Source organism: Schistocerca nitens, chromosome 6 (genome assembly GCF_023898315.1).
Source record: "Schistocerca nitens isolate TAMUIC-IGC-003100 chromosome 6, iqSchNite1.1, whole genome shotgun sequence".
Lineage (NCBI taxonomy): Eukaryota > Metazoa > Arthropoda > Insecta > Orthoptera > Acrididae > Schistocerca > Schistocerca nitens.
The window spans coordinates 390,261,272-390,288,787 of NC_064619.1; the positions used below are offsets into that span (position 1 = coordinate 390,261,272).

The following is a 27,516-nucleotide window of genomic DNA, read 5'->3' on the forward strand; positions in this document are numbered from 1 at the left end:
GGGAGTGGTGTTCGTTGGTAGTCTCCAGGGAGTAGTAAAGCCTCCAGCCAGCCCTAGAAAACTGGCATTTGGATATGCATGTAGGTGCGGTAGGAGTTAGAAATCTGATAGCACACTGGAAATGGTCGCTCGATGTTTGTTAGAGAGAATGGACCACTCGAGACAATGGGCAAGCTGGGCAGTGCAGGAGAGGTCCAAATAGGAACATGGGTGCTCCTGTGTTAAGGCAGATGAGGTTCAGTTAACTGAGGTCAGCCAAGAGGGCACTTTTCTGATAGGTTCTGGGAGAATTCCGAAAGGGATGGTGTGCATTAAAGTCACCGACCAAAAGGAGTGAGGGAGTTGCCCAATAAGCTGGAGGAAATCTGTCCTGGTGACATCAAACAATGGAGGGATGTAAACAGTACAAAGGGGAAAGATCAAGTGAGGAAGGAAAATGTGGACTACAACAGCTTGAAGCCGGGTAGTCAGGGAGATGGGTTGACTATGAACATCATCCCCGATGAGCATCATGTCTCCCCCCATAAGATGGAATGCCCTCCTTGGGAGGAAGGTCAAAGCGGACTGGGAAGAAATGCGAGAGCTCGAAGCGGTCGTGAGGACACAATTTTGTTTCCTGGAGGCAGAGAACAAGCAGATGCTGTGATCTATGAGCAGCCATAAGTCCTCTTTGTCAGATTGAAGGCTACAACCATTCCATTGGAGGAGAGTCATAATGATGAAAGGGAAGGAGGGAAAAATGAGGTGGTGTCACCTCAGCGGCTGCCTTTGAAGACTCATTCCTATAGGGCACAGAGGCTGGAGGATCCTGCTCCATGAGATCAACAAAGGCATGCTCCTTCTGTTAGTCTGTAGAGTCAAGGGCCAGAAAAATGGTTGAGGTGCAATCCGGTGACATGGAGGTCGGCCGGATCTACATCTACATTTATACTCCGCAAGCCACCCAGCGGTGTGTGGCGGAGGGCACTTTACGTGCCACTGTCATTACCTCCCTTTCCTGTTCCAGTCGCGTATGGTTTGCGGGAAGAACGACTGTCTGAAAGCCTCCGTGCGTGCTCTAATCTCTCTAATTTTACATTCGTGATCTCCTCGGGAGGTATAAGGAGGGGGAAGCAATATATTCGATACCTCATCCAGAAACGCACCCTCTCGAAACCTGGCGAGCAAGCTACACCGCGATGCAGAGCGCCTCTCTTGCAGAGTCTGCCACTTGAGTTTATTAAACATCTCCGTAACGCTATCACAGTTACCAAATAACCCTGTGACGAAACGCGCCGCTCTTCTTTGGATCTTCTCTATCTCCTCCGTCAACCCGATCTGGTACGGATCCCACACTGATGCAATACTCAAGTATAGGTCGAACGAGTGTTTTGTAAGCCACCTCCTTTGTTGGTGGACTACATTTTCTAAGCACTCTCCCAATGAATCTCAACCTGGTACCCGCCTTACCAACAATTAATTTTATATGATCATTCCACTTCAAATCATTCCGCACGCATACTCCCAGATATTTTACAGAAGTAACTGCTACCAGTGTTTGCTCTGCTATCATATAATCATACAATAAAGGATCCTTCTTTCTATGTATTCACAATACATTACATTTGTCTATGTTAAGGGACAGTTGCCACTCCCTGCACCAAGTGCCTATCCGCTGCAGATCTTCCTGCATTTCGCTACAATTTTCTAATGATGCAACTTCTCTGTATACTACAGCATCATCCGCGAAAAGCCGCATGGAACTTCCGACACTATCTACTAGGTCATTTATATATATTGTGAAAAGCAATGGTCCCATAACACTCCCCTGTGGCACGCCAGAGGTTACTTTAACGTCTGTAGATGTCTCTCCATTGATAACAACATGCTGTGTTCTGTTTGAAAAAAACTCTTCAATCCAGCCACACAACTGGTCTGATATTCCGTAGGCTCTTACTTTGTTTATCAGGCGACAGTGCGGAACTGTATCGAACGCCTTCCGGAAGTCAAGAAAAATAGCATCTACCTGGGAGCCTGTATCTAATATTTTCTGGGTCTCATGAACAAATGAAGCGAGTTGGGTCTCACACGATCGCTGTTTCCGGAATCCATGTTGATTCCTACATAGTAGATTCTGGGTTTCCAAAAACAACATGATACTCGAGCAAAAAACATGTTCTAAAATTCTACAACAGATCGACGTCAGAGATATAGGTCTATAGTTTTGCGCATCTGCTCGACGACCCTTCTTGAAGACTGGGACTACCTGTGCTCTTTTCCAATCATTTGGAACCCTCCGTTCCTCTAGAGACTTGCGGTACATGGCTGTTAGAAGGGGGGCAAGTTCTTTCGCGTACTCTGTGTAGAATCGAATTGGTATCCCGTCAGGTCCAGTGGACTTTCCTCTGTTGAGTGATTCCAGTTGCTTTTCTATTCCTTGGACACTTATTTCAATGTCAGCCATTTTTTCGTTTGTGCGAGGATTTAGAGAAGGAACTGCAGTGCGGTCTTCCTCTGTGAAACAGCTTTCGAAAAAGGTGTTTAGTATTTCAGCTTTACGCGTGTCATCCTCTGTTTCAATGCCATCATCATCCCGGAGTGTCTGGATATGCTGTTTCGAGCCACTTACTGATTTAACGTACGACCAGAACTTCCTAGGATTTTCTGTCTAGTCGGTACATAGAATTTTACTTTCGAATTCACTGAACGCTTCACGCATAGCCCTCCTTACGCTAACTTTGACATCATTTAGCTTCTGTTTGTCTGAGAGGTTTTGGCTGCGTTTAAACTTGGAGTGAAGCTCTCTTTGCTTTCGCAGTAGCTTCCTAACTTTGTTGTACCACGGTGGGTTTTTCCCGTCCCTCACAGTTTTACTCGGCACGTACCTGTCTAAAACGTATTTTACGATTGCCTTGAACTTTTTCCATAAACACTCAACATTGTCAGTGTCGGAACAGAAATTTTCGTTTTGATCTGTTAGGTAGTCTGAAATCTGCCTTCTATTACTCTTGCTAAACTGATAAACCTTCCTCCCTTTTTTTATATTCCTATTAACTTCCATATTCAGGGATGCTGCAACGGCCTTATGATCACCGATTCCCTGTTCTGCACATACAGAGTCGAAAAGTTCAGGTCTGTTTGTAATCAGTAGGTCCAAGATGTTATCTCCACAAGTCGGTTCTCTGTTTAATTGCTCGAGGTAATTTTTGGATAGTGCACTCAGTATAATGTCACTCGATGCTCTGTTCCTACCACCCGTCCTAAACATCTGAGTGTCCCAGTCTATATCTGGTAAATTGAAATCTCCACCTAAGACTATAACATGCTGAGACAATTTATGTGAAATGTATTCCAAATTTTCTCTCAGTTGTTCTGCCACTAATGCTGCTGAGTCGGGAGGTCGGTAAAAGGAGCCAATTATTAACCTAGCTCTGTTGTTGAGTGTAACCTCCACCCATAATAATTCACAGGAACTATCCACTTCTACTTCACTACAGGATAAACTACTACTAACAGCGACGAACACTCCACCACCGGTTGCATGCAATCTATCCTTTCTAAACATTGTCTGTACCTTTGTAAAAATTTTGGCAGAATTTATCTCTGGCTTCAGCCAGCTTTCTGTACCTATAACGATTTCAGCTTCGGTGCTTTCTATCAGCGCTTGAAGTTCCGGTACTTTACCAACGCAGCTTCGACAGTTGACAATTACAATACCGATTGCTGCTTGGTCCCCGCATGTCCTGACTTTGCCCCGCACCCATTGAGGCTGTTGCCCTTTCTGTACTTGCCCAAGGCCATCTAACCTAAAAAACCGCCCAGCCCACGCCACACAACCCCTGCTACCCGTGTAGCCGCTTGTTGCGTGTAGTGGACTCCTGACCTATCCAGCGGAACCCGAAACCCCACCACTCTATGGCGCAAGTCGAGGAATCTGCAGCCCACATGGTCGCAGAACCGTCTCAGCCTCTGATTCAGACCCCACTCGGCTCTGTACCAAAGGTCCGCAGTCAGTCCTGTCAACGATGCTGCAGATGGTGAGCTCTGCTTTCATCCCGCTAGCGAGACTGGCAGTCTTCACCAAATCAGATAGCCGCCGGAAGCCAGAGAGGATTTCTTCCGATCCATAGCGACCCACATCATTGGTGCCAACATGAGCGACCACCTGCAGATGGGTGCACCCTGTACCCTTCATGGCATCCGGAAGGACCCTTTCCACATCTGGAATGACTCCCTCCGGTATGCACACGGAGTGCACATTGGTTTTCTTCCCCTCTCTTGCTGCCATTTCCCTAAGGGGCCCCATTACGCGCCTGACGTTGGAGCTCCCAACTACCAGTAAGCCCACCCTCTGCGACCGCCCGGATCTTGCAGACTGAGGAGCAACCTCTGGAACAGGACAAGCAGCCATGTCAGGCCGAAGATCAGTATCAGCCTGAGACAGAGCCTGAAACCGGTTCGTCAGACAAACTGGAGAGGCCTTCCGTTCAGCCCTCCGGAATGTCTTTCGCCCCCTGCCACACCTTGAGACGACCTCCCACTCTACCACAGGTGAGGGATCAGCCTCAATGCGGGCAGTATCCCGGGCAACCACAGTCTTAGTCCGATCGGGGGATGCGTGGGACGAGCTGGCCATCCCCGACCAACCCCCATCCGGACCCCCACAGTGATGCCAATTGGCAACAGCCTCAAGCTGTGTGACTGAAGCCAACACTGCCTGAAGCTGGGAGCGAAGGGATGCCAACTCAGCCTGCATCCGAACACAGCAGTTGCAGTCCCTATCCATGCTAAAAACTGTTATCCAAAGAACGTCTGAACTAATCTACAGAGAGCGCAAACAAATCGACAAAATTTAAACGGTTATTAAAATACAAGATTGCCTAGTAAATGCAGTAATGCTGCTACCTGCGCACTGCTGACACACTGCTCGGTGGCGGAAGGAGACTACGCGATTTTACACTATTCAGGTACTAAAACGCGATGCTACAACTCTCAAATACTATAATACGCCCGAAATTTATGAATTAAACAATGCAAGTACCAAAAACATGCAAAGAAATTAAGAATTAAACTATGTAACAAATGAGTGAGCTAGGAGTATACGACTTGCTGCTGCAGCTGCTTATCCAACGGCGGCAGGGAGCAGGATGAGGGTATCACATGGCAACACTGTTGAAGAAGATCTCTGAGTCAGCGAAGGAGAAGACTGTTTGCCTTTACTTGACTTCTTGGAGTCTTTCCATTTGGCATAGGAAGACTCAGATGTTTGTTGGCTGGAGGGACGTAGGAAGTCTTCATGGGGGTATTCCTTCTGTCCTTTCTGGCCTGCTGGTTGTGTAACAGGTGACTTCGCCCAGTGAGACGAAAGTTTGGTGGCTTGTTGCACACCTGGAGGAGGAGTCAGGGATGCTACCATGACATTGGGCAATTTTACAACCATGGTGCTGAATTTGAGGTCACATGTCTGCATGGTCAAGTCCTACATGGAGCGAGATGTAACAAGAACACTACTGTAGGTGCTGGATGGTAGAATGCACGGTTTCTGACTGGCCAACAACTTGCGAGTGACTGGGTATGGCACTTTTTCCTTCACCTGGATCTCCTGGATAAAGAGAAACATGGGACAATCACGGGACGAGGCGACATGATTACCATCGCAGTGATTACCATCGCAGTGATTACCATCGCAGTTGATACAGTAGGGAGAAGGAGGTCGACTATTGCCCTCATGAGCATCCCTACCACAGGTTACACGTTTGGCCGGGTGTCGACAGGACATTTGATGTGGTTGAAATGGTGACACTGGTAGCATTGCATCAGGTTCATAATGTATGGTCGGACTGTGATAACTTCATAGCCTGCTTTGATCTTTAACGGAAGCACCACTCTATCAAAAGTGAGAAAAAAAGAGTGTGTGGGCACTAAGGATGCATCTACCTTTTTGGTCACCCGATGTACTGCAATGACACTCTGATCAGAGGGGTACGTTTGGATTTCTGCCTCGGTCAGACTATCGGGCAGCCTAGCGTAAATAATACAATGGGAAGAATTCAGTGTTTGATGGGCCTCGACATGAACAGGATGGCCATGGGGGAGTGAAGCTGCAAGCAGTTGTTGTGCTTGAGAATCAGAAGTAATCTCCAAAAGCAATGTGCCATTTTGTAAATGAGAGCAGGATTTCACAGGGCCAGCAATTCTATCAACACATTTCTGAATAATATAGGGATGTACCGCAGCAAAGAATTGACTGTCTTCAGCATGTGAAATGATGAGGAACTGTGGTGCAGCTGGGAGTACTCATTAGGCCAATTCCTTTTACATTTGGTGGACGTTGAATGTGAAGATGATGATCATTTCATTGCAAGAAAACCCCATATGATTGCCAGCATTCTTTGATGGTGTGCTCCTTCAAACTGGGAGACCCCCATCCCCTCAGAAGGGGGCGCACCGCCTTAGGTGATTCATACCTCATGTCACACATCCCGAACACCTGACAAAGGGACTAATCGGCAATTTGGGAAGCCAATGTCCTTTCCTGGGCATCGTCTATACCAGGGGGTACGTGTGAACCCTAACTGTCAACCTGGGACTGGGAATCAAGCATTACCCAGTCACCTGTTATGTGCCACATGTGGCCTGGGCTTCAGGAGCACACAGGGAGGAAGAAGAAAAAGAGAAATCTCAAACACCAAAACGGTGGAAGGATAGGAGAAGGGGGAAAAAAAGGGAGGGAGGACGAAAAACAGTGGAGAGACTGATCTTATAGCGGCCGCTGAAAATTCAGAACACATTTCCAATATTATACCAGACATATTCCCCAAGGGAGGAGAAAAATAATAGCAAGAAGATAGGCATGCAGCATGAAGGAAAAAGATGCTGCAAAGGCTGGGGTGCCGTAGTAGCCAAGTACAAACCTTCCAAAGAGCGGAGAGCCTCCTTGGGGGTATTACTGTCAGATGATAAAGCTAAAGCCATGCTGGATAAAAATCTGTACACAACTAATCTCCAAAAGAATAATCTTGACACATTACATACCTGTTTTTTCTAGGACATTGGCAATTCAAAGGTGGGGTGAGGGCTATATGGAAAATAATGTATATGCTCAGTTTTCTAAATTCTGCACATTGTTCAAATTAACATTTGAGGAGATATTTCCAAAACTAGTCACTTCACCAGCAGCACATAAGGAAAATAGATGGTCAGCTGTGGGTATTAAAATAGTGTCCCAAACATTTAAATTTCTTGGTTCTTTACAAAAGCACGACATAATCCACACTTCCTAGATTACTATCACAGATATAAAAAAAATATGCAGGAGGATTGTGCTTGCTGCCAAAAAGTCATTAAATGACAAAATAAAATAAAATGCAAAAAATAAAAGCACAGTAATGTGAAATGACATAAAACACTAAACTGGAAAAGGTATACATAACTATAATGGGGATAGGATAACAGAAAATCCTTAATGATTTGCAAATTTTGTAAATGACTATTTATATAGTATTGAGGAGGAGTTGCAATCAAATCCTCCTAAAACACATGTAGCACCCAATATGACGTTCACAGCAACACAATAATGTTGTTTCCCACAACAGAGCTTGAAGAAAGGAAAGTAATACAGAAATTAAAAATGAGAAGTCAGCAGCCATAGATGAGGTTCCAGTCCCTCTTTTCAACATTGCATGGACAGCATACAAGACCCATTAACAAACATAATATAAGAGTACTTTAGTTCAGTTATTTTACTGAATACCTAAAGTATGAAGTATGTCCTTACAAAAGGACAGTATTGCTGAAAGTATTCAAAACTACAGATCTGTTTCTACATTCTCAAAAATAATTGAATCAGTTATGAAAGTTGGAATAATGAATTACATGGACACACAGACAACATTTTAATGACTAATAATTTCCTTTCCAAAGTGGGTAAATTATGAATTGGCCACATGAGTGGTTCCAGTCTTGCCTGGAAAACAGTGTGCAAAAGGTATAGTGTGTTCACACACCTTCTGCTGCTAAATTTATAGAAAATTGTCAGACAAAAAGCATAGACACACACACACACACACACAGGTGTTCCTCATGGCAGTGTATTGGATCCAATTCTGTTTTTAATACGTATCAATGACATTCCAGACAGTATAATTCATGGGGAAAAAGTTGTCTTTTCTGATGACAGCAAAAATCAGTCACTGATGAAACACCAGAACTCTTATTAGAGAAAGCAAATGAAAACAACAAGGATGTTTATTATTGGGCAGCAGGTAATGAATTAACATCGAATATAAAGAAAAGAAACAGTACCCACTTTGTCATAAAGTGGGAAAACAACTGTCACATTAAGCATATATGACTAATCTACAGAAGCGTGACAAACACGAAGTTTTTGGGGGTGAATACTGAGCACGGAAAAAACATGCAAAGATAGTGAAAAAAAGAGAATATCATCAGCATGTTATACTCTTACGGTCCTATTATCATTCTGTATCAGCCTATGTCCAGTGGTGACATACTATTCCTGTATAGGCCATTTCCAGCTATGGGATTCTTTTCTGTGGACTGAAAGCACAAAACATGCACACAATTTGGAAAAAACGGCCAAGAATAATACACAGAAGTAGGAGTCAGGCTCACTGTAATGAGCTGCTTAAAAACCTTTGTATCTTTAGTGCAGCAAGTGAATACTTCAAACTTTTGAGTACATCCAGAAAAAAATTACTAAGTATTTCACTAATAGTTCTATATGTCATCATGGAACAAGTCAGTTTGGACTTATATTTACCAAGAAGGAAAACCTCAGAACAGCATATTCTACCAAAGAACAAAATTGTATTACAAAATGTCCCAGGAAGGAGAAGAAAAAGATGCTAAAATACATCTGTTTAAAAAGGCATTCTTCTTCACAAGTAATGCATATTACACAACTAAAGATTACTTACAAGGAGAAGACCTTAGATACACCAAATGATTCAGCTCAGTATTTGTCACATAACTTTCGTGTAACCTAAAATGAAAGACTCTATAAGATACTTTGGATCAGTACTGCCCATTTCGAGAAAACCACCCCTAGAGGTCATGATGTACCACTGACTCAAAACTGATGGGGTCAATAATTAACTGAAAACCGAGCATTTTTTGTCATCATATACAGAGTTAATGAATGCATATTTTCCTTGAAATTGTGGAAATAAACTTATACGACTACTGCTTACATACCAATAACATAAACCTGGTTCAATTAAAGTGCTGCTGGCAAAGCAACACTGGTGTCTAGATGCGGAAAAGACAACCATATTTGATTCCCACAGGCGTTCTCCAGTTCATTTGTTTTCATTTGTATTTTTCTCCATATTGAAATTGGTAAGAGTAGGAGGGTTGATTAAATGAATAAATCACTAAGGAATAATAAGAAGGTACTACTTGGATTATAAAAGATTAAAATTTTAAGCCTTACTGTGTGTAAACAATTCTGAGTAAGATTGCTGCAAATCCATCATGAGGGACCCCAGACAGCTGACTGCCCATCACTTCTTGCAGCGAGGTGCAGGACAGAATGCACACAGGGACAGTTATATTATTCTCATTGCGTGCTCATCATATTATTGTTCTGAACTCAATGAGGATTTCCAGCAGTAATGGTATGTTCATCAATTGGAAGATGTTCTTGGTGCTGCAAGTATGTTTTCTTCAAATGTTTACACGAGAAGCACTGTCCATCTAGTTATTTGAAGGAAAGTGAGGACATGTACAAGAGTGAGTGAAAGAGCCATTGTAAAGCAACCATGGATTAAAAGTTTAATTCTTTGTTAATACAAGCTGTTCGAGAAACTTATTGGCCTACCTTGTTATAGCTTCTCAATTTACTCATCTCATTAACCCTATTACTCCCGCCAGTTACGATATGTAGAGACTGTACAATGCATTTGGTAGTCGAATACAGGTTCTTTGACATGCTCATTGGTCCTTGGGGTACTGATAGCAGATTTGTAAGAATAGTAAAACTTATTCACATTGAAATCTGCGATGGCTGTAAATTTTTTCCCTCAATTTTTATGAAAATAAGCATTTGTGGATTCCATATATGATGATGAATAATGCTCAATTTTCAATTAACTATCCATCCCATCAATTCTGAACAATTGCGCGTCATGAACTTTAGGGATGGTTTTCCTAAGAAATGGGGGATATCTTAAGAGTCTTTCATTTCAGGCGGTATGTAAGTTATATGTTAATATACGCCAAATCCATTGGTGATGTCATACAGCACTCACAGTAGTGGTTAATAAAGAAAGGTGATAGGTATGTCACCCTGTAACATTACGTACATGATCACAATGTAATGCTTTTACAAGAAAATAATGTGCCAAAACCTCTAGTGCATGGTAGTAATGTCTTATCATTCTCCTGAGTTCAACATCTCATTCATAATGGGGGGATGCTGACTTAGTTTTTCAGCTGGATAAGGGGAGAACATGAAGATGTTCACTGTGCATAGTTGTTGCTTGTTTATGGGCCTGAAATCATGTTTTCTGAACAGACTGTAATTAGTGCAAAGGGCACAGAAGCATGTTCATGATCCAGGAGTCACCAGCAAAAGGTCTTAGAGTGAGCAGCAATGAAGAGTGAACTATGTTTTATATTACAAGCTATCTGGAGCACACTGTATGTACTTCAAAGAACATTGTACAATATGGACTAACTGGATGAAGCGGTGCAGTTGTTTAGACAATGATCTCATATTTGAGAGGACAGAGTTTACTCTGTCTAGCCATCTTGATTTAGGTTCCTATTTCAGGAAAATGATGTGATGGTTCCCTCACAAAGGCCATAGGTAACCACCTGTTATATCCTTATAAAAACGTAATTATATGTTCTGCGTGTATGTATATTCTGAGCTATTTATTTTCTATGTATTGCGATAACAAAACCAGTGACATTGTAAGATGATTATTGGATGAATAAATACAAAACCTTAAATAATTTGAAACCCGAATCCTATATTCAGCATGATTGACATGCTCATGGGTCCTTGGGGTACTGATAGCAGATTTGTAAGAATAGTAGAACTTATTTCCATTAAAATCTGAGATACCGTCTACATGGTGTACATCAAGTACGGGAACACTTTCAATTATTTATTACATGAGAACCAAACACTGTACATGTGTCATTTTGAAGAGAAACCCAGAAAGTTTTTTTCATGTATACCGCCAGAGACAGTGTAGTTTGATAATTTGCCAATAGAGCTAGTTACAAACATGGCGAGTTCAGGTGCAGAGCAAGCTTTCTGTGTGTTGGAGTTCGACAAACAAGTGTGCTACAGCTGTTCAACGAATGTTTAGAACCAAGTACAGTGAGCAGCCACCAACAAGACAGGCCATTTACCACTGGCACAACAAATTTGTTACGACAAGTTGCTTGTGACCGGCAAAGAGAAGTGGACGTCCCAGTGTGAGTGAAGTCAATGTGGAGTACATAAGAGACATTCATAAGGAGTCCAAAGAAATTGGTGCATAGTGCATCCCATGAACGTGAAATGGTTCAAATGACAGTGTGGAAAGTCCTGCAATAGAAGCTGTCTTGAAACCATTCAAATTGGAGCTAATGCAGAAGCTCAATGATGATGACAAAGATAAACGTTTTGAGTTTTGTTCACAGTTGCAACAACTGAATGAGGATGGGGATGGCATTTTTGATTGACAAAGCCATCTTTCACACTAATGAGAATGTGAAACACGCATAATTGCCAAATCTGGGGTACAAAGCATCCACACGAATGCATTGAATTTTAGTGTGATTCCCCAAAGGTAAATGTTTTTTGTCCCTTGTCACATCGAAAACTGTACATTCCTACTTGGACATGTTGCAGCAATGACTGATGCCTCAAATGCAATTGGACTCTCCATTCACCTTTCAGCAGGAGGGCTCTCTGTTCATCTTTCAGCAGGATGGGGCTCCACCTCATTTTCGTCGTGAAGTTCTTGGGTACCTGAACACAGAGCTGATGCATCGATGGATAGGCCTTGCTACAGAAGGAAACAGCTCTGTTTCATGAAATGGCCTCCCCAATCACCATATCTCACTCTGTGTGACTTTTTTCATGGGGGCACATTAAAGATATGGTGTATTTACTGCCTCTACCACGTGACGTAGCAGAACTCTGGGAGAGAATACGGGAAACGACTGCAACAGTCAATGATGCCATGCTGGGACGGGTACGGGAAGGATTCGATTACTGTATTGACATCTTCTGGGTCACTCATGGTTCGCATATCGAATGTTTGTCAAAAAAAACTTTCAGAGTTTCTCTTCAAAATACAATATGTATTACATCTGTACAATGTTTAGTTCTTGTGCAATAAATAATTGAAAGTGTTCCCGAACTTTATGTACCCCATGTATATTAGTGTCATACATTTCTGTGTGTGTTTCATCAGTGCCTTATGTAATCACATTCCGTATTGACATTAGTTGGGCTATTGCCAAGCTCATACATCTATTTGCAACATTTCAGTCATGTTCAAGTTCAAACATAAATTCTTTCACTGTAACAGTATTTTAATGTTATACTTACAAGTTCACAATACTGCCAATAAGTAGATTAAAAAACACCAGCTATTTTATTTAAAAAAATGTTTGTTTTTACCTGTAAACCTGGTGTTGTAGGAACTAAACAGAGAGAGAAATATACTGAAGCCCCAGGTTCCAATTTACCCATCTGCCTGCCAGACACGCCACTCCAAACAAGACCAGATGCTGCTGATGACTCGAGTCCCAACACAAGGTCCATTGATCTTTCACTGTAAATGACAAGAAGGCTATTATATGATGGGATCTCGATGGTATGATACTCTGCATACTTTGTAAAAATGTAGACAGATAATCAGAGCATAGAATTAAATAATAATATGTAAACAAAGGGGGGAGGCAGGAGGGAGGGAGGGAGGGAGAGACACTACATACCACCCATCTTCCCACTGCACTTTGGGGGGGGGGGGGGGGGCAAACTAGAGTATGGGTGCCCTTGCTTACAAGAGGGAGACTTGTTTCAATCATTCTTTCTTTCTCAATGCCCATTCCTTTCATGACCAACCACTCTTGATTATTTTTACTGATTTTATCTGGGGGCATCGTCAAATAGATGCCGTAAATGTCATCGTCCTACATGAGCATCTACTAATTCGGAGCTATTTTGAACAAAATTCTTAGGCATCTTCAAAAAATCCACAAGTTTTAAAAAATAAATGTTTTTAAGGTACAGTTTAAGCACTACAAACAATGAAGTACTGTGGTTAATTTTAGGCCCAACATTATCAATCTCCTTTAGTTTGCGGTGTCGCTCTTGCATACATACAGTACCACAATAAACTAACAAATTACTAATGAATCCCCAAATAAACATATAAATTATCCCTCTAAAATTACTACCATGAATTACAGATCAGAACAGCTTTTCACTTCTGCCCTTTCTCTGTATACCTTCAGCAATTTGAAACTTCTCTCGTTTCCACATATGTGGCAGCAACAACCATAATGTTCTATTATACGAACACCAATCAGTCTGCTAGAATCACACTCTTCCTTCGTATACCAATTTGTACGAACTTCATTACACAAACTATCTCCATCCACACTATTTACTTCAGCCCTCTCTAAGTTTTCTGTTAGTTCTTCCACACATTTCGCCGATACACTACCCACAGCATGCACAACTTTCCTGTTTTTCCTCTCCAAAATATTGACACTTGTAGCTTCAACAAAACTACACATCAATTCACTGTCAAACACTTTATCTTCCTGAAATAATACGTTGATGCCTAAGCCATCATCATCATAAATATTCATCTCGGCAACCTTATCTGCTGATACACCATTTACATCACAACAAAAATTCACATAAGAAACCTTACTTTCCTCCGTTCGACAAATTAACTGTACGTGAATCATACACTACTTTATCCTCCACCGCTACATTACACAAATTGCTGCTACCTTGTTGTACAATTTTGGGACTTCCAGACTTGCTACATTCCGCTGTACAAAAATTAGTACACACTACCATTTCTACACTTTTTATCCAGATTAACCCCCAATCCTACTTTACATGCATTTTCACATTCACACACTCACAAACGTTTTAGATACACACATTCATTAGTAAGTCTCATTTCACCTTGATTTGTGACTAGAAACACGTAAATTCCTTCCTCCGAAGTATCAATGCCAGTAGCTTTTACATCATTACATAAATTACTATTACTCTGTTCCTTTAAACAGAAGTCATCTACCTCCGCTGATACATTTTTTACTTCAACTGCTGGCGAGACCAATGCTAAGCCTCCCTTAGTAACATTGACTCTTTCCGCCGAAATACAATCACCCTCACTTGCAGCTGAAGAGACCAAAGCTACGCCGCCTTCACTAACATCAACGCTTTTCACAAACTAAAAAATACTTGCTACTGCAATTGCTACTATTTGCTTACCTCTTCAGAACTCTCCACACAATTTGCTTTCAATGCAGACTCCTACAACCACAGTCTCTGTCAAATCATCCATCACTGGGAAACATGGGTTGCATTGAGAGACAAATATTTATAGAAGGAGTAACACCATCACTAAGTTTCATAGTCGTAACTTTATTATTGTCAATATTATTATTATTATTATTATTATTATTATTGATATTACTTTAGGTGATGATAAAACTTTGTGACCATTCCTTATAAAAAAAAATTATTGTGTCCAACTTCTTCCCTTTATTACAAAACATCTTGTTTTTCTTTCTGTCCTGCTAGTCCTTATCAGCTGACAAATGACAAAACTTATCATCCTTTTCTATTTTACTTCTTTGAATTTTAATGACAGACATCCTAATTTTTTATTTCCTTATTACCATTAATTTTTTCTATTAATTTTAATGGACCAATCACTTCAATGGTGGATGAAGCTGACAACCTCAAACAGTGTTATTCATATGAATGCAATTCAGAAAACACAAGCTGTCAACCTAGATTGTAACTCAGTATTTATTAGCATGGTCAGGATGACCTGAAGGGCAGTAAACCTTTGATGTAGAAGTCAAGAGGTGTTTTATACATACAAATACGTAGAAATGCAAAAGAATTTAAAGGATAATGCAACTGCATTATTAGAAATGGTCTGCTTGTATGAATTTAGGCTATTCGGACTTCCTCTCTTACATTTCAATTGTAGATGCTGGCAGCTGACTTCAAGAACACCAGTGCATGTCAAAAAATGAAGAAAATCCTCCTTACTGGGCTACACTTCACTTCAATAAAAATACTTAATACTGCTGTTAAGTCTTCTCTTATTCATACACACATATAATACATAACACTCATAATACTCCATATACTGCGACAATGCACATTTGCATTTTTCATTTGCCTTATGACATTTGTGTAAATATCCTTATAGCTACTAAATTGTTCACTTGAGGTGCGGCCCGTTTCTTTATTTGATACCTACTACTCTTGATGTAATTCTCTTCTTCTGCACCATGACAATGCACTGGTCATAGAAATAAAAAAAACTTAAAACTAATTGCATTACATAGCTCAGTGGCCACTGATACATTTGATAATTACATCCGTCCACATATATTTCCACACTTTGTTTAAATTCATAGAAATTAATTTATTCTCTTACCCATTATGATTCATTTAACCCGCAAAGAAAAATATTTTACATTTCTTATGGTATTTTATCGTTTCTTCTTAGCTTACACGTCACATATGTTTTTTCATAATGCTTCCTTTTGCTTGTGAATATGTTGTATATAACTTAGTACTTAATTAAATCTCTGTGTACATATATCAACAGGTTTCTTAGTTCTTAGACAATAGATGCAATTGCTTAGTATTTAAGTTAGGTACATGCACATATCGCATTCCTGTTTGGCTGCGCCTTCTGCCAGTCTGTCGTGCATGCACACAGGACAATGCCTCCTCTCCTACTACTGGCGTCCACATGTATTGTTGAGTGTGGACTGCTGAGCTGTAAGCTAATTTTGCTTATACTTTTTGCTTCGCCTGAAGCGGCGTATTACTTCTAATTGCTGTTGATTTTATGCCTACATGCACAAAGCAAAAGAATTACATCTACATCTACATGGATATTCTTTCAAATCACATTAAGTTCATCGAACCACCTTCACAATTCTCTATTATTCCAATCTCGTATAGCACATAGATAAAACAAACATTTATATCTTTCCATTGTTGTTGTTGTTGTTGTTGTTGTTGAGGTCTTCAGTCCTGAGACTGGTTTGATGCAGCTCTCCAAGCTACTCTATCCTGTGCAAGCTGCTTCATCTCCCAGAACTTACTACAACCTACATCCTTCTGAATCTGCTTAGTGTATTCATCTCTTGGTCTCCCTCTACGATTTTTAACCTCCACACTGCCCTCCAATACTAAATTGGTGATCCCTTGATGCCTCAGAACATCTCCTACCAACCGATCCCTTCTTCTAGTCAAGTTGTGCCACAAACTTCTTTTCTCCCCAATCCTATTCAATACCTCCTCATTAGTTATGTGATCTACCCATCTAATCTTCAGCATTCTTCTGTAGCACCACATTTCGAAAGCTTCTATTCTCTTCTTGTCTAAACTATTTATCATACATGTTTCACTTCCATACATGGCTACACTCCATACAAATCCTTTCAGAAACGACTTCCTAACACTTAAATCAATACTCGATGTTAACAAATTTCTCTTCTTCAGAAACGCTTTCCTTGCCATTTCCAGTCTACATTTTATATCCTCTCTACTTCGACCATCATCAGTTATTTTGCTCCCCAAATAGCAAAATTCCTTTACTACTTTAAGTGTCGCATTTCCTAATCTAATACCCTCAACATCACCCGACTTAGTTCGACTACATGCCATTATCCTCGTTTTGCTTTTGTTGATGTTCATCTTATATCCTCCCTTCAAGACACCATCCAATCCGTTCAACTGCTTTTCCAAGTCCTTTGCTGTCTCTGACAGAATTACAATGTCATCGGCGAACCTCAAAGTTATTATTTCTTCTCCATGGATTTTAATACCTACTCCAAATTTTTCTTTGGTTTCTTTTGTTTCCTTTACTGCTTGCTCAATATACAGATTGAATAACATCGGGGACAGGCTACAACCCTGTCTCACTCTCTTCCCAACCGCTGCTTCCCTTTCATGCCCCTCGACTCTTATAACTGCCATCTGGTTTCTGTACAAATTGTAAATAGCCTTTCGCTCCCTGTAATTTACCCCTGCCACGTTCAGCATCTGAAAGAGAGTATTCCAGACAACATTGTCAAAAGCTTTCTCTAAGTCTACAAATGCTAGAAACGTAGGGTTGCCTTTCCTTAATCTAGCTTCTAAGATAAGCCGTAGGGTCAGTATTGCCTCACGTGTTCCAATATTGCTACGGAATCCAAACTGATCTTCCCCAAGGTCGGCTTCTACTAGTTTTTCCATTCGTCTGTAAAGAATTCGTGTTAGTATTTTGCAGCTGTGGCTTATTAAACTGATAGTTCGGTAATTTTCACATCTGTCAACACTTGCTTTCTTTGGGATTGGAATTATTATATTCTTCTTGAAGTCTGAGGGTATTTCACCTGTCTCATACATCTTGCTCACCAGATGGTAGAGTTTTGTCAGGGCTGGCTCTCCCAAGGCTGTCAGCAGTTCTAAAGGCATATTGTCTACTCCCGGGGCATTGTTTCGACTCAGGTCTTTCAGTGCTCTGTCAAACTCTTCACGCAGTATCATATCTCCCATTTCGTCTTCATCTACATTCTCTTCCATTTCCATAATATTGTCCTCAAGTTAGTCGCCCTTGTATAGACCCTCTATATACTCCTTCCACCTTTCTGTTTCCCTTCTTTGCTTAGAACTGGGTTTCCATCTGAGCTCTTGATATTCATACAAGTGGTTCTCTTTTCTCCAAATGTCTCTTTAATTTTCCTGTAGACAGTATCTACCTTACCCCTAGTGAGATAAGCCTCCACATCCTTACATTTATCCTCTAGCCATCCCTGCTTAGCCATTTTGCACTTCCTGTTGATCTCATTTTTGAGGCGTTTGTATTCCTTTTTGCCTGCTTCATTTACTGCATTTTTATATTTTCTCCTTTCATCAATTAAATTCAATATTTCTTCTGTTACCCAAGGATTTCTTCTAGCCCACGTCTTTTTACCTACTTGATCCTCTGCTGCCTTCACTACTTCATCCCTCAAAGCTACCCATTCTTCTTCTACTGTATTTTTTCCCCCCATTTCTGTCAATTGTTCCCTTATGCTCTCCCTGAAACTCTGTACAACCTCTGGTTTAGTTAGTTTATCCAGGTCCCATCTCCTTAAATTCCTAACTTTTTGGAGTTTCTTCAGTAACCAATAGATTGTGGTCAGAGTCCACATCTGCCCCTCTCTTTCCATACGAGCTCTGATTTCCTTTATTTAATTGTGGTGATCGTTTCTCCCTATGTAGATTGGTGTCAACAAAATTTTTTCGCATTCAGAGAAAAAAATTGGCGAGTGGAATTTCGTGAGAAGATAACATCGCAACACCTTTGTTTTAATGATGTGCAGCCCAAATCCTGTATCATTTCAGTGACACTCTTTCCAATATTTCGCAATAGTACAAAAAGTACTGTCCTTCTTTGAACTCTTTCTATGTACTCCATCAGTCCTATCTGGTAAGGATCCCACACCACATAGCAGTATTCTAAAAGAGGACGGACAAGTGTAGAGTAGGCAGTCTCCTTAGTAGATCTGTTACATTTTCTGTGTGTCCTGCCAATAACATGCAGTCTGTGGTTAGCCTTCCCAACATTTTCTGTGTGTTCCTTCCACTTTAAGTTGTTCATAATTGTAATTCCTAGGTATTTAGTTCAATTTATGGCCTTTAGATTTGACTGATTTATCGTGTAACCGAAGTTAAACGGATTCCTTTTAGCACTCATGTGGATGGCCTCATGCTTTTCATTATTTAAGGTCAACTGCCGATTTTCGGACCATTCAGATATCTTTTCTAAATTGTTTTGCAATTTGTTTTGATCTTCTGATGACTTTATTAGTCGATAAATGACAGTGTCATCTGCAAACAACCTAAGACAGGTTGTCTCCCAAATCGTTTATATATATTTGGAACACCAAAGGGCCATTAACACTACCTTGGGGAATGCCAGAAATCACTCCTCTTTCACTCGATGACTTTCCGTCCATTACTACAAACTGTGACCCCTCTGACAGGGAATGGGAATCACGAATCCACTAACATAACAGACGGTATTCCATAAGCACACAATTGCACTACAAGCTGCTTGTATGGGGAAATCCACAAATACGGAATCAATCTGAAATCCCTCATCAATAGCACTCGACACTTCATGTGAGTAAAGAGCTAGTTGTGTTTCACAAGAACGATGTTTGCTAAATCCATGTTGCCTGTGTGTCAATAGACTGTTTTCTTCGAGGCAATTCATAATGTTTGAACACAATATATGTTCCAAAATCCTGTTGCATATTGATGTTAATGACATGGGCCTGTAGTTTAGAGGATTACTCCTACTATCTTTCTTGCATATTGGTGTGACCTGTACAACTTTCCAATGGGCATGGATCTTTCACCGAGCGAATGGTGTATATGATTGTTAAGTATGGAGCTAATGAATCAGCATACTCTGAAAGGAATCTAACTGGTATACAGTCTGGACCAGAAGACTTGCTTTGATTAAGTGATTTAAGTAGCTTCACTACTCTGAGGACATTTTCTTCTATGTTACTAATGTTGGCAGCTGTTCTTGATTCAAATTGTGGAATATTTACTTTGTCTACTTTTGTGAAGGCATTTCGGAAGGTTGTGTTTAGTAACTCTGCTTTAGCAGCAGTGTCTTTGATAGTATCTCCATTGCTATTCTGCACAGAGAAGGAATTGATTGTTTCTTGCCGCTAACATACTTCACATACGACCTGAAAATCTCTCTGGATTTTCAGCCAGGTTTCGAGACAAAGTTTTGTTGTGGAAACTATTATAAGCATCTCACATTGGAGTCCGCACGCTAAATTTCAAGCTTCTGTAAAAGATTGCCAATCTTCGGGATTTTGTGTCTGTTTAAATTTGGCAAGTTTGTTTCGTTGTTTCTGCAACAGTGTTCTGACCTGTTTTGTGTACCAAGGAGGATCAGCTCCATTGTTTGTTAATTTATTTGGTATAAATCTCTCAATTGCTCCCGATACTATTTCTTGGAATTCAAGTCACGTCTGGTCTACACTTAAATTATTAATTTGGAAGGAATGGAGATTGTCTCTCAAGAAGGCGCCAAGTGAATTTCTGACAGCTTTTTTGAATAGGTATATTTTTCGTTTATATTTGGAGGATTTTGGAGTTACAATATTCAATCTCGTTACGACAATCCTGTGTTCACCAATCCCTGTATCCATTTTGATGCTCATTATTAACTCAGGATTATTTTCCGCTAAGAGATCAAGTGTGTTTTCACAACCGTTTACTATTCGCATGGGATCATGAAGTAACTGCTCGAAATAATTTTCAGAGAATGCATTTAGCACAATTTCGGATGATGTTTATGTGTACCTTCGGAAATTAAACATGCATTTTCACCAACATATTGAAGGTATATTAAAGTCACCACCAACTATAATCGTATGAGATGGGTATGTATTTGAAATCAAACAAGTTTTCTTTGAACCTTTCAGCAACTGTATCACCTGAATTGGGAGGTTGGTAAAAGGATCCAATCATTATTTTATTCCAGTTGCCAACAATGACCTCTGCCCACACTAACTAACAGGAAATATCTACTTCAATTTTGCGACCTGACCTATTCAGCGGAACCCGAAACCCAACCACCCTTTGGCACAAGTCGAAGAATCTGCAGCCTACATGGTTGCAATACTGTCTGAGCCTCTGATTCAGACCCTCCACTCGGCTTTGTACCAGAGGTCCGCAATCTGTCTTGTCAATTCTGCTGCAAATGGTGAGCTCTGCTTTCATCTTGTAAGCAAGACTGGCAGCCTTTACCACTTCTGTTAGCCCCTTGAAGCTGAATTACTTATGCCTATACACATTACTTTACCTCAAAATATACTCCAGAAGAAAAAAATTACATTTAGAGTTATGTACACTATGTACAATTATCTTGTGATAGAAAGAGAAAATGCTACCTAGCTTCATCATTCTATAAAAGCTTTTATATCTTTGTGAGGGTGGAGATTATTATCTCTCCCTATTTTCTCATAGGCTAATCTGTACATCCCAGAGTATGGTATTTTGGAAATTATATGTGGTCCTGAATAGAGTAATTGCCACTTACTATTCAGTTCACTAAATTTTGTCGATTTAGGGTGTGTGATTCTTGAGTTTCTCCCGGCGTATTTGATAATCAAAATATCCATGGGTGTGCTGCCGGTCTATAGTGTCCACGGCGGACAGAGCCATCACACCGACGTCATCTCAGACGCCGTCGCAATCTGTTCCACCACGCGACCGTGGCGCGAACAGCGGAGGGAGCGCGCCGCGGGCGGAGGGTATTTAAATCGGCCGCCGCCGCGACCGAACCCAATTCCCTCTGAGCAGCCATAGCGTACGGATCTCCGTGCCGGCACGTTCACAGGAGCTCAGTCCGTCAGTTCACCTGATGATGGCGACATGTATGATCGCCGAAATATTGTGCCCGTTGGACACTATAGACCGGCAGCACACCCGTGGATATTTTGATTTAGGCTGTGTCCGTAAAAGGACTCGCTGACCTTCAAGAAACTGTGTAACGCATTTCCGTTTCTTATTATAAATTTTCCTTCAATACTCGGCCCTGTTTTCTAGCGTAACCATGGTTTGTTTCATTTTGTCTTTTACTGTTATTCCTGTAGTGGGTACCTTTGGCACGGGCAACTCCCACTCATTCATTTGTTTTGTCTGGAACATCAATTCGTTAGGTGTGAAATCTGATTAAGAGTGTGGATATTGACAACTTGCATGAAAGTAGTTACATATTCTTCCCATCAGGTGTGTTTGAGAGGGGCATATGCCCTAATAAACCGGTTAAATTCTTTAAAGACTTGTTCTACTGGGATTGCTTCTGGGTGTGGAAAAAAAAAAGCTTACTAATACATGTTTCATGCCCTGTGAGGTCATAAATTGTTTCCACTTTTGCCCAAACGAAATATGAAGCATTATCAGTTAGTAGTAACTTTGGTTTACCTACTCTTCTCAAATGGTCTCCCTCAGTTCTTTTTCTGATATTTGTGACTGTTGCATTTTTAATGGCATACATTTTGATACGTTTTGAGAAAGTATTGTGTAGTGCTACTATGTATCTTACTCCTCCTCTACTTCTTGAATATGGACCAGCTATGTCCAGGGATACTATATCTAGAGGGTTTTTTGTGATTATTGGGTGTAGCTCAGTATATTTTGACAGATTGGACTGGTTTGATTTCTGACATATTGCACACCTTAATACCTGTAGGACTTGCCTTCTCTGTTCCACCACGCGACCGTGGCGCGAACAGCGGAGGGAGCGCGCCGCGGGCGGAGGGTATTTAAATCGGCCGCCGCCGCGACCGAACCCAATTCCCTCTGAGCAGCCATAGCGTACGGATCTCCGTGCCGGCACGTTCACAGGAGCTCAGTCCGTCAGTTCACCTGATGATGGCGACATGTATGATCGCCGAAATATTGTGCCCGTTGGACACTATAGACCGGCAGCACACCCGTGGATATTTTGATTTAGGCTGTGTCCGTAAAAGGACTCGCTGACCTTCAAGAAACTGTGTAACGCATTTCCGTTTCTTATTATAAATTTTCCTTCAATACTCGGCCCTGTTTTCTAGCGTAACCATGGTTTGTTTCATTTTGTCTTTTACTGTTATTCCTGTAGTGGGTACCTTTGGCACGGGCAACTCCCACTCATTCATTTGTTTTGTCTGGAACATCAATTCGTTAGGTGTGAAATCTGATTAAGAGTGTGGATATTGACAACTTGCATGAAAGTAGTTACATATTCTTCCCATCAGGTGTGTTTGAGAGGGGCATATGCCCTAATAAACCGGTTAAATTCTTTAAAGACTTGTTCTACTGGGATTGCTTCTGGGTGTGGAAAAAAAAAAAGCTTACTAATACATGTTTCATGCCCTGTGAGGTCATAAATTGTTTCCACTTTTGCCCAAACGAAATATGAAGCATTATCAGTTAGTAGTAACTTTGGTTTACCTACTCTTCTCAAATGGTCTCCCTCAGTTCTTTTTCTGATATTTGTGACTGTTGCATTTTTAATGGCATACATTTTGATACGTTTTGAGAAAGTATTGTGTAGTGCTACTATGTATCTTACTCCTCCTCTACTTCTTGAATATGGACCAGCTATGTCCAGGGATACTATATCTAGAGGGTTTTTTGTGATTATTGGGTGTAGCTCAGTATATTTTGACAGATTGGACTGGTTTGATTTCTGACATATTGCACACCTTAATACCTGTAGGACTTGCCTTCTCAAATTTGGAAAATAAGAAAGTGTTGCAACTTTTTCAGTACATTTACCGACTCCACACACACACACACACACACACACACACACACACAACACTGACCAGATTTTTCATGTTTTCTATGAAACAAAACGCCATTGTACTCCTGATACCATTTACTTATCCTTCCACCTTCATCTTGCTTGAGGTTTTGCATGATTTTACTCCATCATTGATCTTGCTGTTGCATAATTTTCATTTGCTTACAAAATGTATGGGAATCAGACTGTTGTGCTGTACCTTGCATTAATAACATTTTGATTTCTGCATCTTGCTCTGCTAATTCACTAAATTCCTCTAAACCTTGTGGTAACCCAGACAAGGCATCTGCAATAACATTCTGAGTTCCTTTAATATAAATGATCTCGAAATTGAATTCTTGTAAATATAGACACCACCTAGCTAATCTACAGTGCAATAGTTTACATGTTAAAAGAAATTACAGTGATTGATTCTTACCCCACAAAAAAATATTCAAACTTTTTAAATGCCCATATTACAGCTAAACTTTCCAATTCTGACACAGAGTAAGATCTTTCTGTTTCTGATAATGTGGACTAGCAAAACTGATAACCTTGGGTTCTTTCTTACCTTCTTCTTCTCGCATCTGGAACAATCATGGCCCCAGCCCCTGAGATGAGGCACCTGTGCGTAGACAAAAATCGTTGGACATTCCAGGGTGGCTAAGGATGTTTGCATTGACTAATGCCTGCTTAATGTTATTTAAGTCCTCCTGACACTTATCATCCTATAACCAAGGCCTATTTTTTTTTATAACAAGTTGAGTAATGCATCATTATTCATCAGTTGTTACTGTACAAATTTACGAAAAAAAGGATGCTAGTTCTAAAAAAGCTTTTAGTTATTTTTTATTCCTTGGAGCTGGACAGTTGCGTATGGCATGAAGTTTTTTCAGATCAGGTAAGACACCTTATTCTGACACATGTCCTAAAAATCTGACTTGCTCCCTACCAAAACTAGACTTTTTTAAATCGGCTGTTACTCCGTAATCTGCAAATTATTGAAGCACATGTTCAATTAGACTGATATGTTCTCACCAAGTGGGTGTGGCTATTAGCACGTTGTCTACATAAACATTGACTTTGCTAACCAATTCTGGTCCCAAAACCTTGTCCAATGCAGATATAAACACTCCTGCGCTAATGTTCAGTCCAAACGTTGTGTTTACCATCCTTGCTGTGTGTTTGGATCACACTTTACTGAATGATTTACATAATCCACTTCAGTTGCCCATAAAAGAATGTCACCTTGCATATATCCCATGACAAATCCAATTTTGTGTGCTTCCATCCAGTTGCGTGGAAATGCATGATGAAAAGCACTGATAACTACTACTGGATTCATTCTTTTACATTTGGTAGTGAATGTGGGAAACTGTCAATGTTTCAGCAAACCTTCGTCTGCAAAAATAGTGGAATTTTCAATTGTATTTATGTTGTTATTGGAGGTACCTGTAATTCCGGTTGGTAATTGCTCAGGTATTGGAGTACTCAGGTATTGGAGTTGTGGGTATGTTAATATTTTGTGCTCCACAACTGTAACTGGTACCTGCTGTGGGACTTGTGACAGTTTGTTGATAAATACAAACAGGTTGTGGTTTGTTCTCTGTAGCCTGTGTACTATTTACGTGCATATTTCGAGATCCAGTAATATTTTCTTCTAAAAGATTGCAGAGCCTACATTCCATGGCTTGTACATTAATGTTAACCTTGTTCAGTATTTCATTTTCTTTTTTCTGACTAGCCTTTTCAATTACATCTGTGTATAGCTTACAATCTGTTACTAACTTCTCTGCAATGGTATTACTTCAGTTTGACAAATGACATCCCTCAGATTTTCATTGATTTTCTTTCTCTCCTTCTTAGCACATGGAGTCAACTTCTAACATTGCTACCCTTAAAGTAAGCTCTTCTACAGACAGAGGTACACCTTCATAGTTTTTATTTTGTTTGTTAATGACAGTGTTTACCGTTTTTACTGTCGAACACAACTGGTTTTGTGTGGCTTCAATAAAAGTGTTCGCATCTGTGATTTTCTTTATCTGTTGCTCTACTAGATCATGATGGTCATTAAAAGAATTTACCTGCTGTTTTAACTCCATAATATTACTGTTAACTTCAGAAAGCACTTGATGCTTTACTTGTTTTTTCATATCATTCAATTTTTCGTTGATTTCAGTGCGAAAATTTTTGGCTCAGTCATTGAATGTCTGTGAGACCGTGTCTTTCAAATACTTGACTACTCATTTTTGTTCTTGTTTCATTGTATTTAGATCTTGTGTGACAGTATTCAGATTGTGTGTCAAATTATCAATTTGGTACTCATATCTTGTTTCACATCACTGAAATTGGTGTTCATATTGTGTTTCATATTACTGAGATTCGTGTTCATGTTATCAAATTTCATGCTTATGTTAGATAATAACTGTCATAGCAGTGCTTCATTTGTATTACAGTGGTTGCTGTCAGCTGTACCTTCCAAGTTAATGTTTGTGTTGTGAACAAGTGGTGTTTGTAACATGTTGTCAAGACTGATATTTGTATTGCTCTCCAATGTTTCATTCATGAGCAGTATATCACTCTGGGAGATGTGTGACATTGTCTCATCAATTGTAAACATTGTGTCGTGAACGTTATTCTGCTGTGGAGCGTCGCTATAACTTGTCACGCCTGCGACACTCATCTCTGACCTACTTAAACCTTCTGCAGTAAGCATGCATGGTGCCTGAACTTTCATTGTTCAATTGTGCAACTCTACGCCACCTTGGCCGATTGCGTTTTCACTATTGCTATCATCAATGGACATATATTTTTCTGCCATGTTGTACGAGTATGCAAAAATAAAAATTTCACACAAAGTGTTAAAATTTCATATGCTAATTATTACACTTGATAATTATAATTTACACGATATCAAAGCCTGTTTTACATCTATTATGATGAGCAAAATAGTGTGTCACAATTATTTATGTTTTACTGACGACGCATATCACACTGAGAAACTCCTGTAAATTTTCCACCACAAAATTCAAGGAAGGGAATAATGGGGAAAAGGTTTCTGTCTACATCAAAAGAGGCGCTACCAAGAGTAACCATTCTGCGCCGAAAAAAAAAAAAAACAGCTTACTATGAAAAATTTTACATAAAGTGTCTAATTCTTATTCCTTTCCAAAATTTTCTCCTTACTTTTTGCCTTTTTGCTTTACATGCTCCCCATCGTAGTTCATGCAAACAGAAAATACAAACAATTAGTTTTTATGACTAATAACATTGTCATAGCAATTTCTTACTACATCAATAGTTAACAAACCCCACTCACATGTTCTGCTTGTACGAATTTAGGCTATTCGGACTTCCTCTCTTACATTACAATTGTAGATGCAGGCGGCTGACTTCAAGAACACTAGTGCATGACCAAAAATGGAGGAAATCCTCCTTACTGGGCCACAGTTCACTTGAATAAAAATACTTAATACTGTTGTTAAGTCTTCTCTTTTTCACACATCCATAGAATACATAACACTCTTAATACTTCATACTTTAAGCACTACATCTTAACCATCCTTCTACATACGAGAGAGAAAAAACAAAATCATGTACAAAGAAAAATGAATGATTCTCCCCCTCCCCCATTTGTCTGTGCCTTACCGCACATTCATAATTAATGTCTTTGCCGACGCTTATGGTCTATCACTGTTTTTTTATTTTTAAACCTACACAGAGGATACAATCACATTATTTCTTGAATACAGTATTATAATTAGTTGCAGCTATAGGTTAAGGTAGAAATTTGACCTACACCAAAAATCATTAACCTGAACTTTGCTTGGCTGAAAAATGTTGTCTTTGCTTGTGAGTGATTTATGAAAACTGAGTTCATTGTAAAGTGAGCAATGATATGTAATGCCAATGATTCTGGAACAAATGAATACTGATACAACTGACACACCACACTGAACTG

At 40.2% G+C, this 27,516-nt stretch overlaps 1 protein-coding gene across 2 annotated transcripts in view; it reads right to left on the bottom strand.

Annotated features, from left to right (window-relative positions):
* Positions 1 to 27,516, bottom strand: part of LOC126263142 (trafficking protein particle complex subunit 13) — a 255,521-nt gene that overhangs the window by 23,566 nt on the left and 204,439 nt on the right. For both annotated transcript variants that reach the window (XM_049960175.1, XM_049960176.1), the window contains one exon: positions 12,626 to 12,779. In XM_049960175.1, the coding sequence (XP_049816132.1) occupies positions 12,626 to 12,779 (154 nt within the window). The remainder of the gene's footprint in view (positions 1 to 12,625; positions 12,780 to 27,516) is intronic.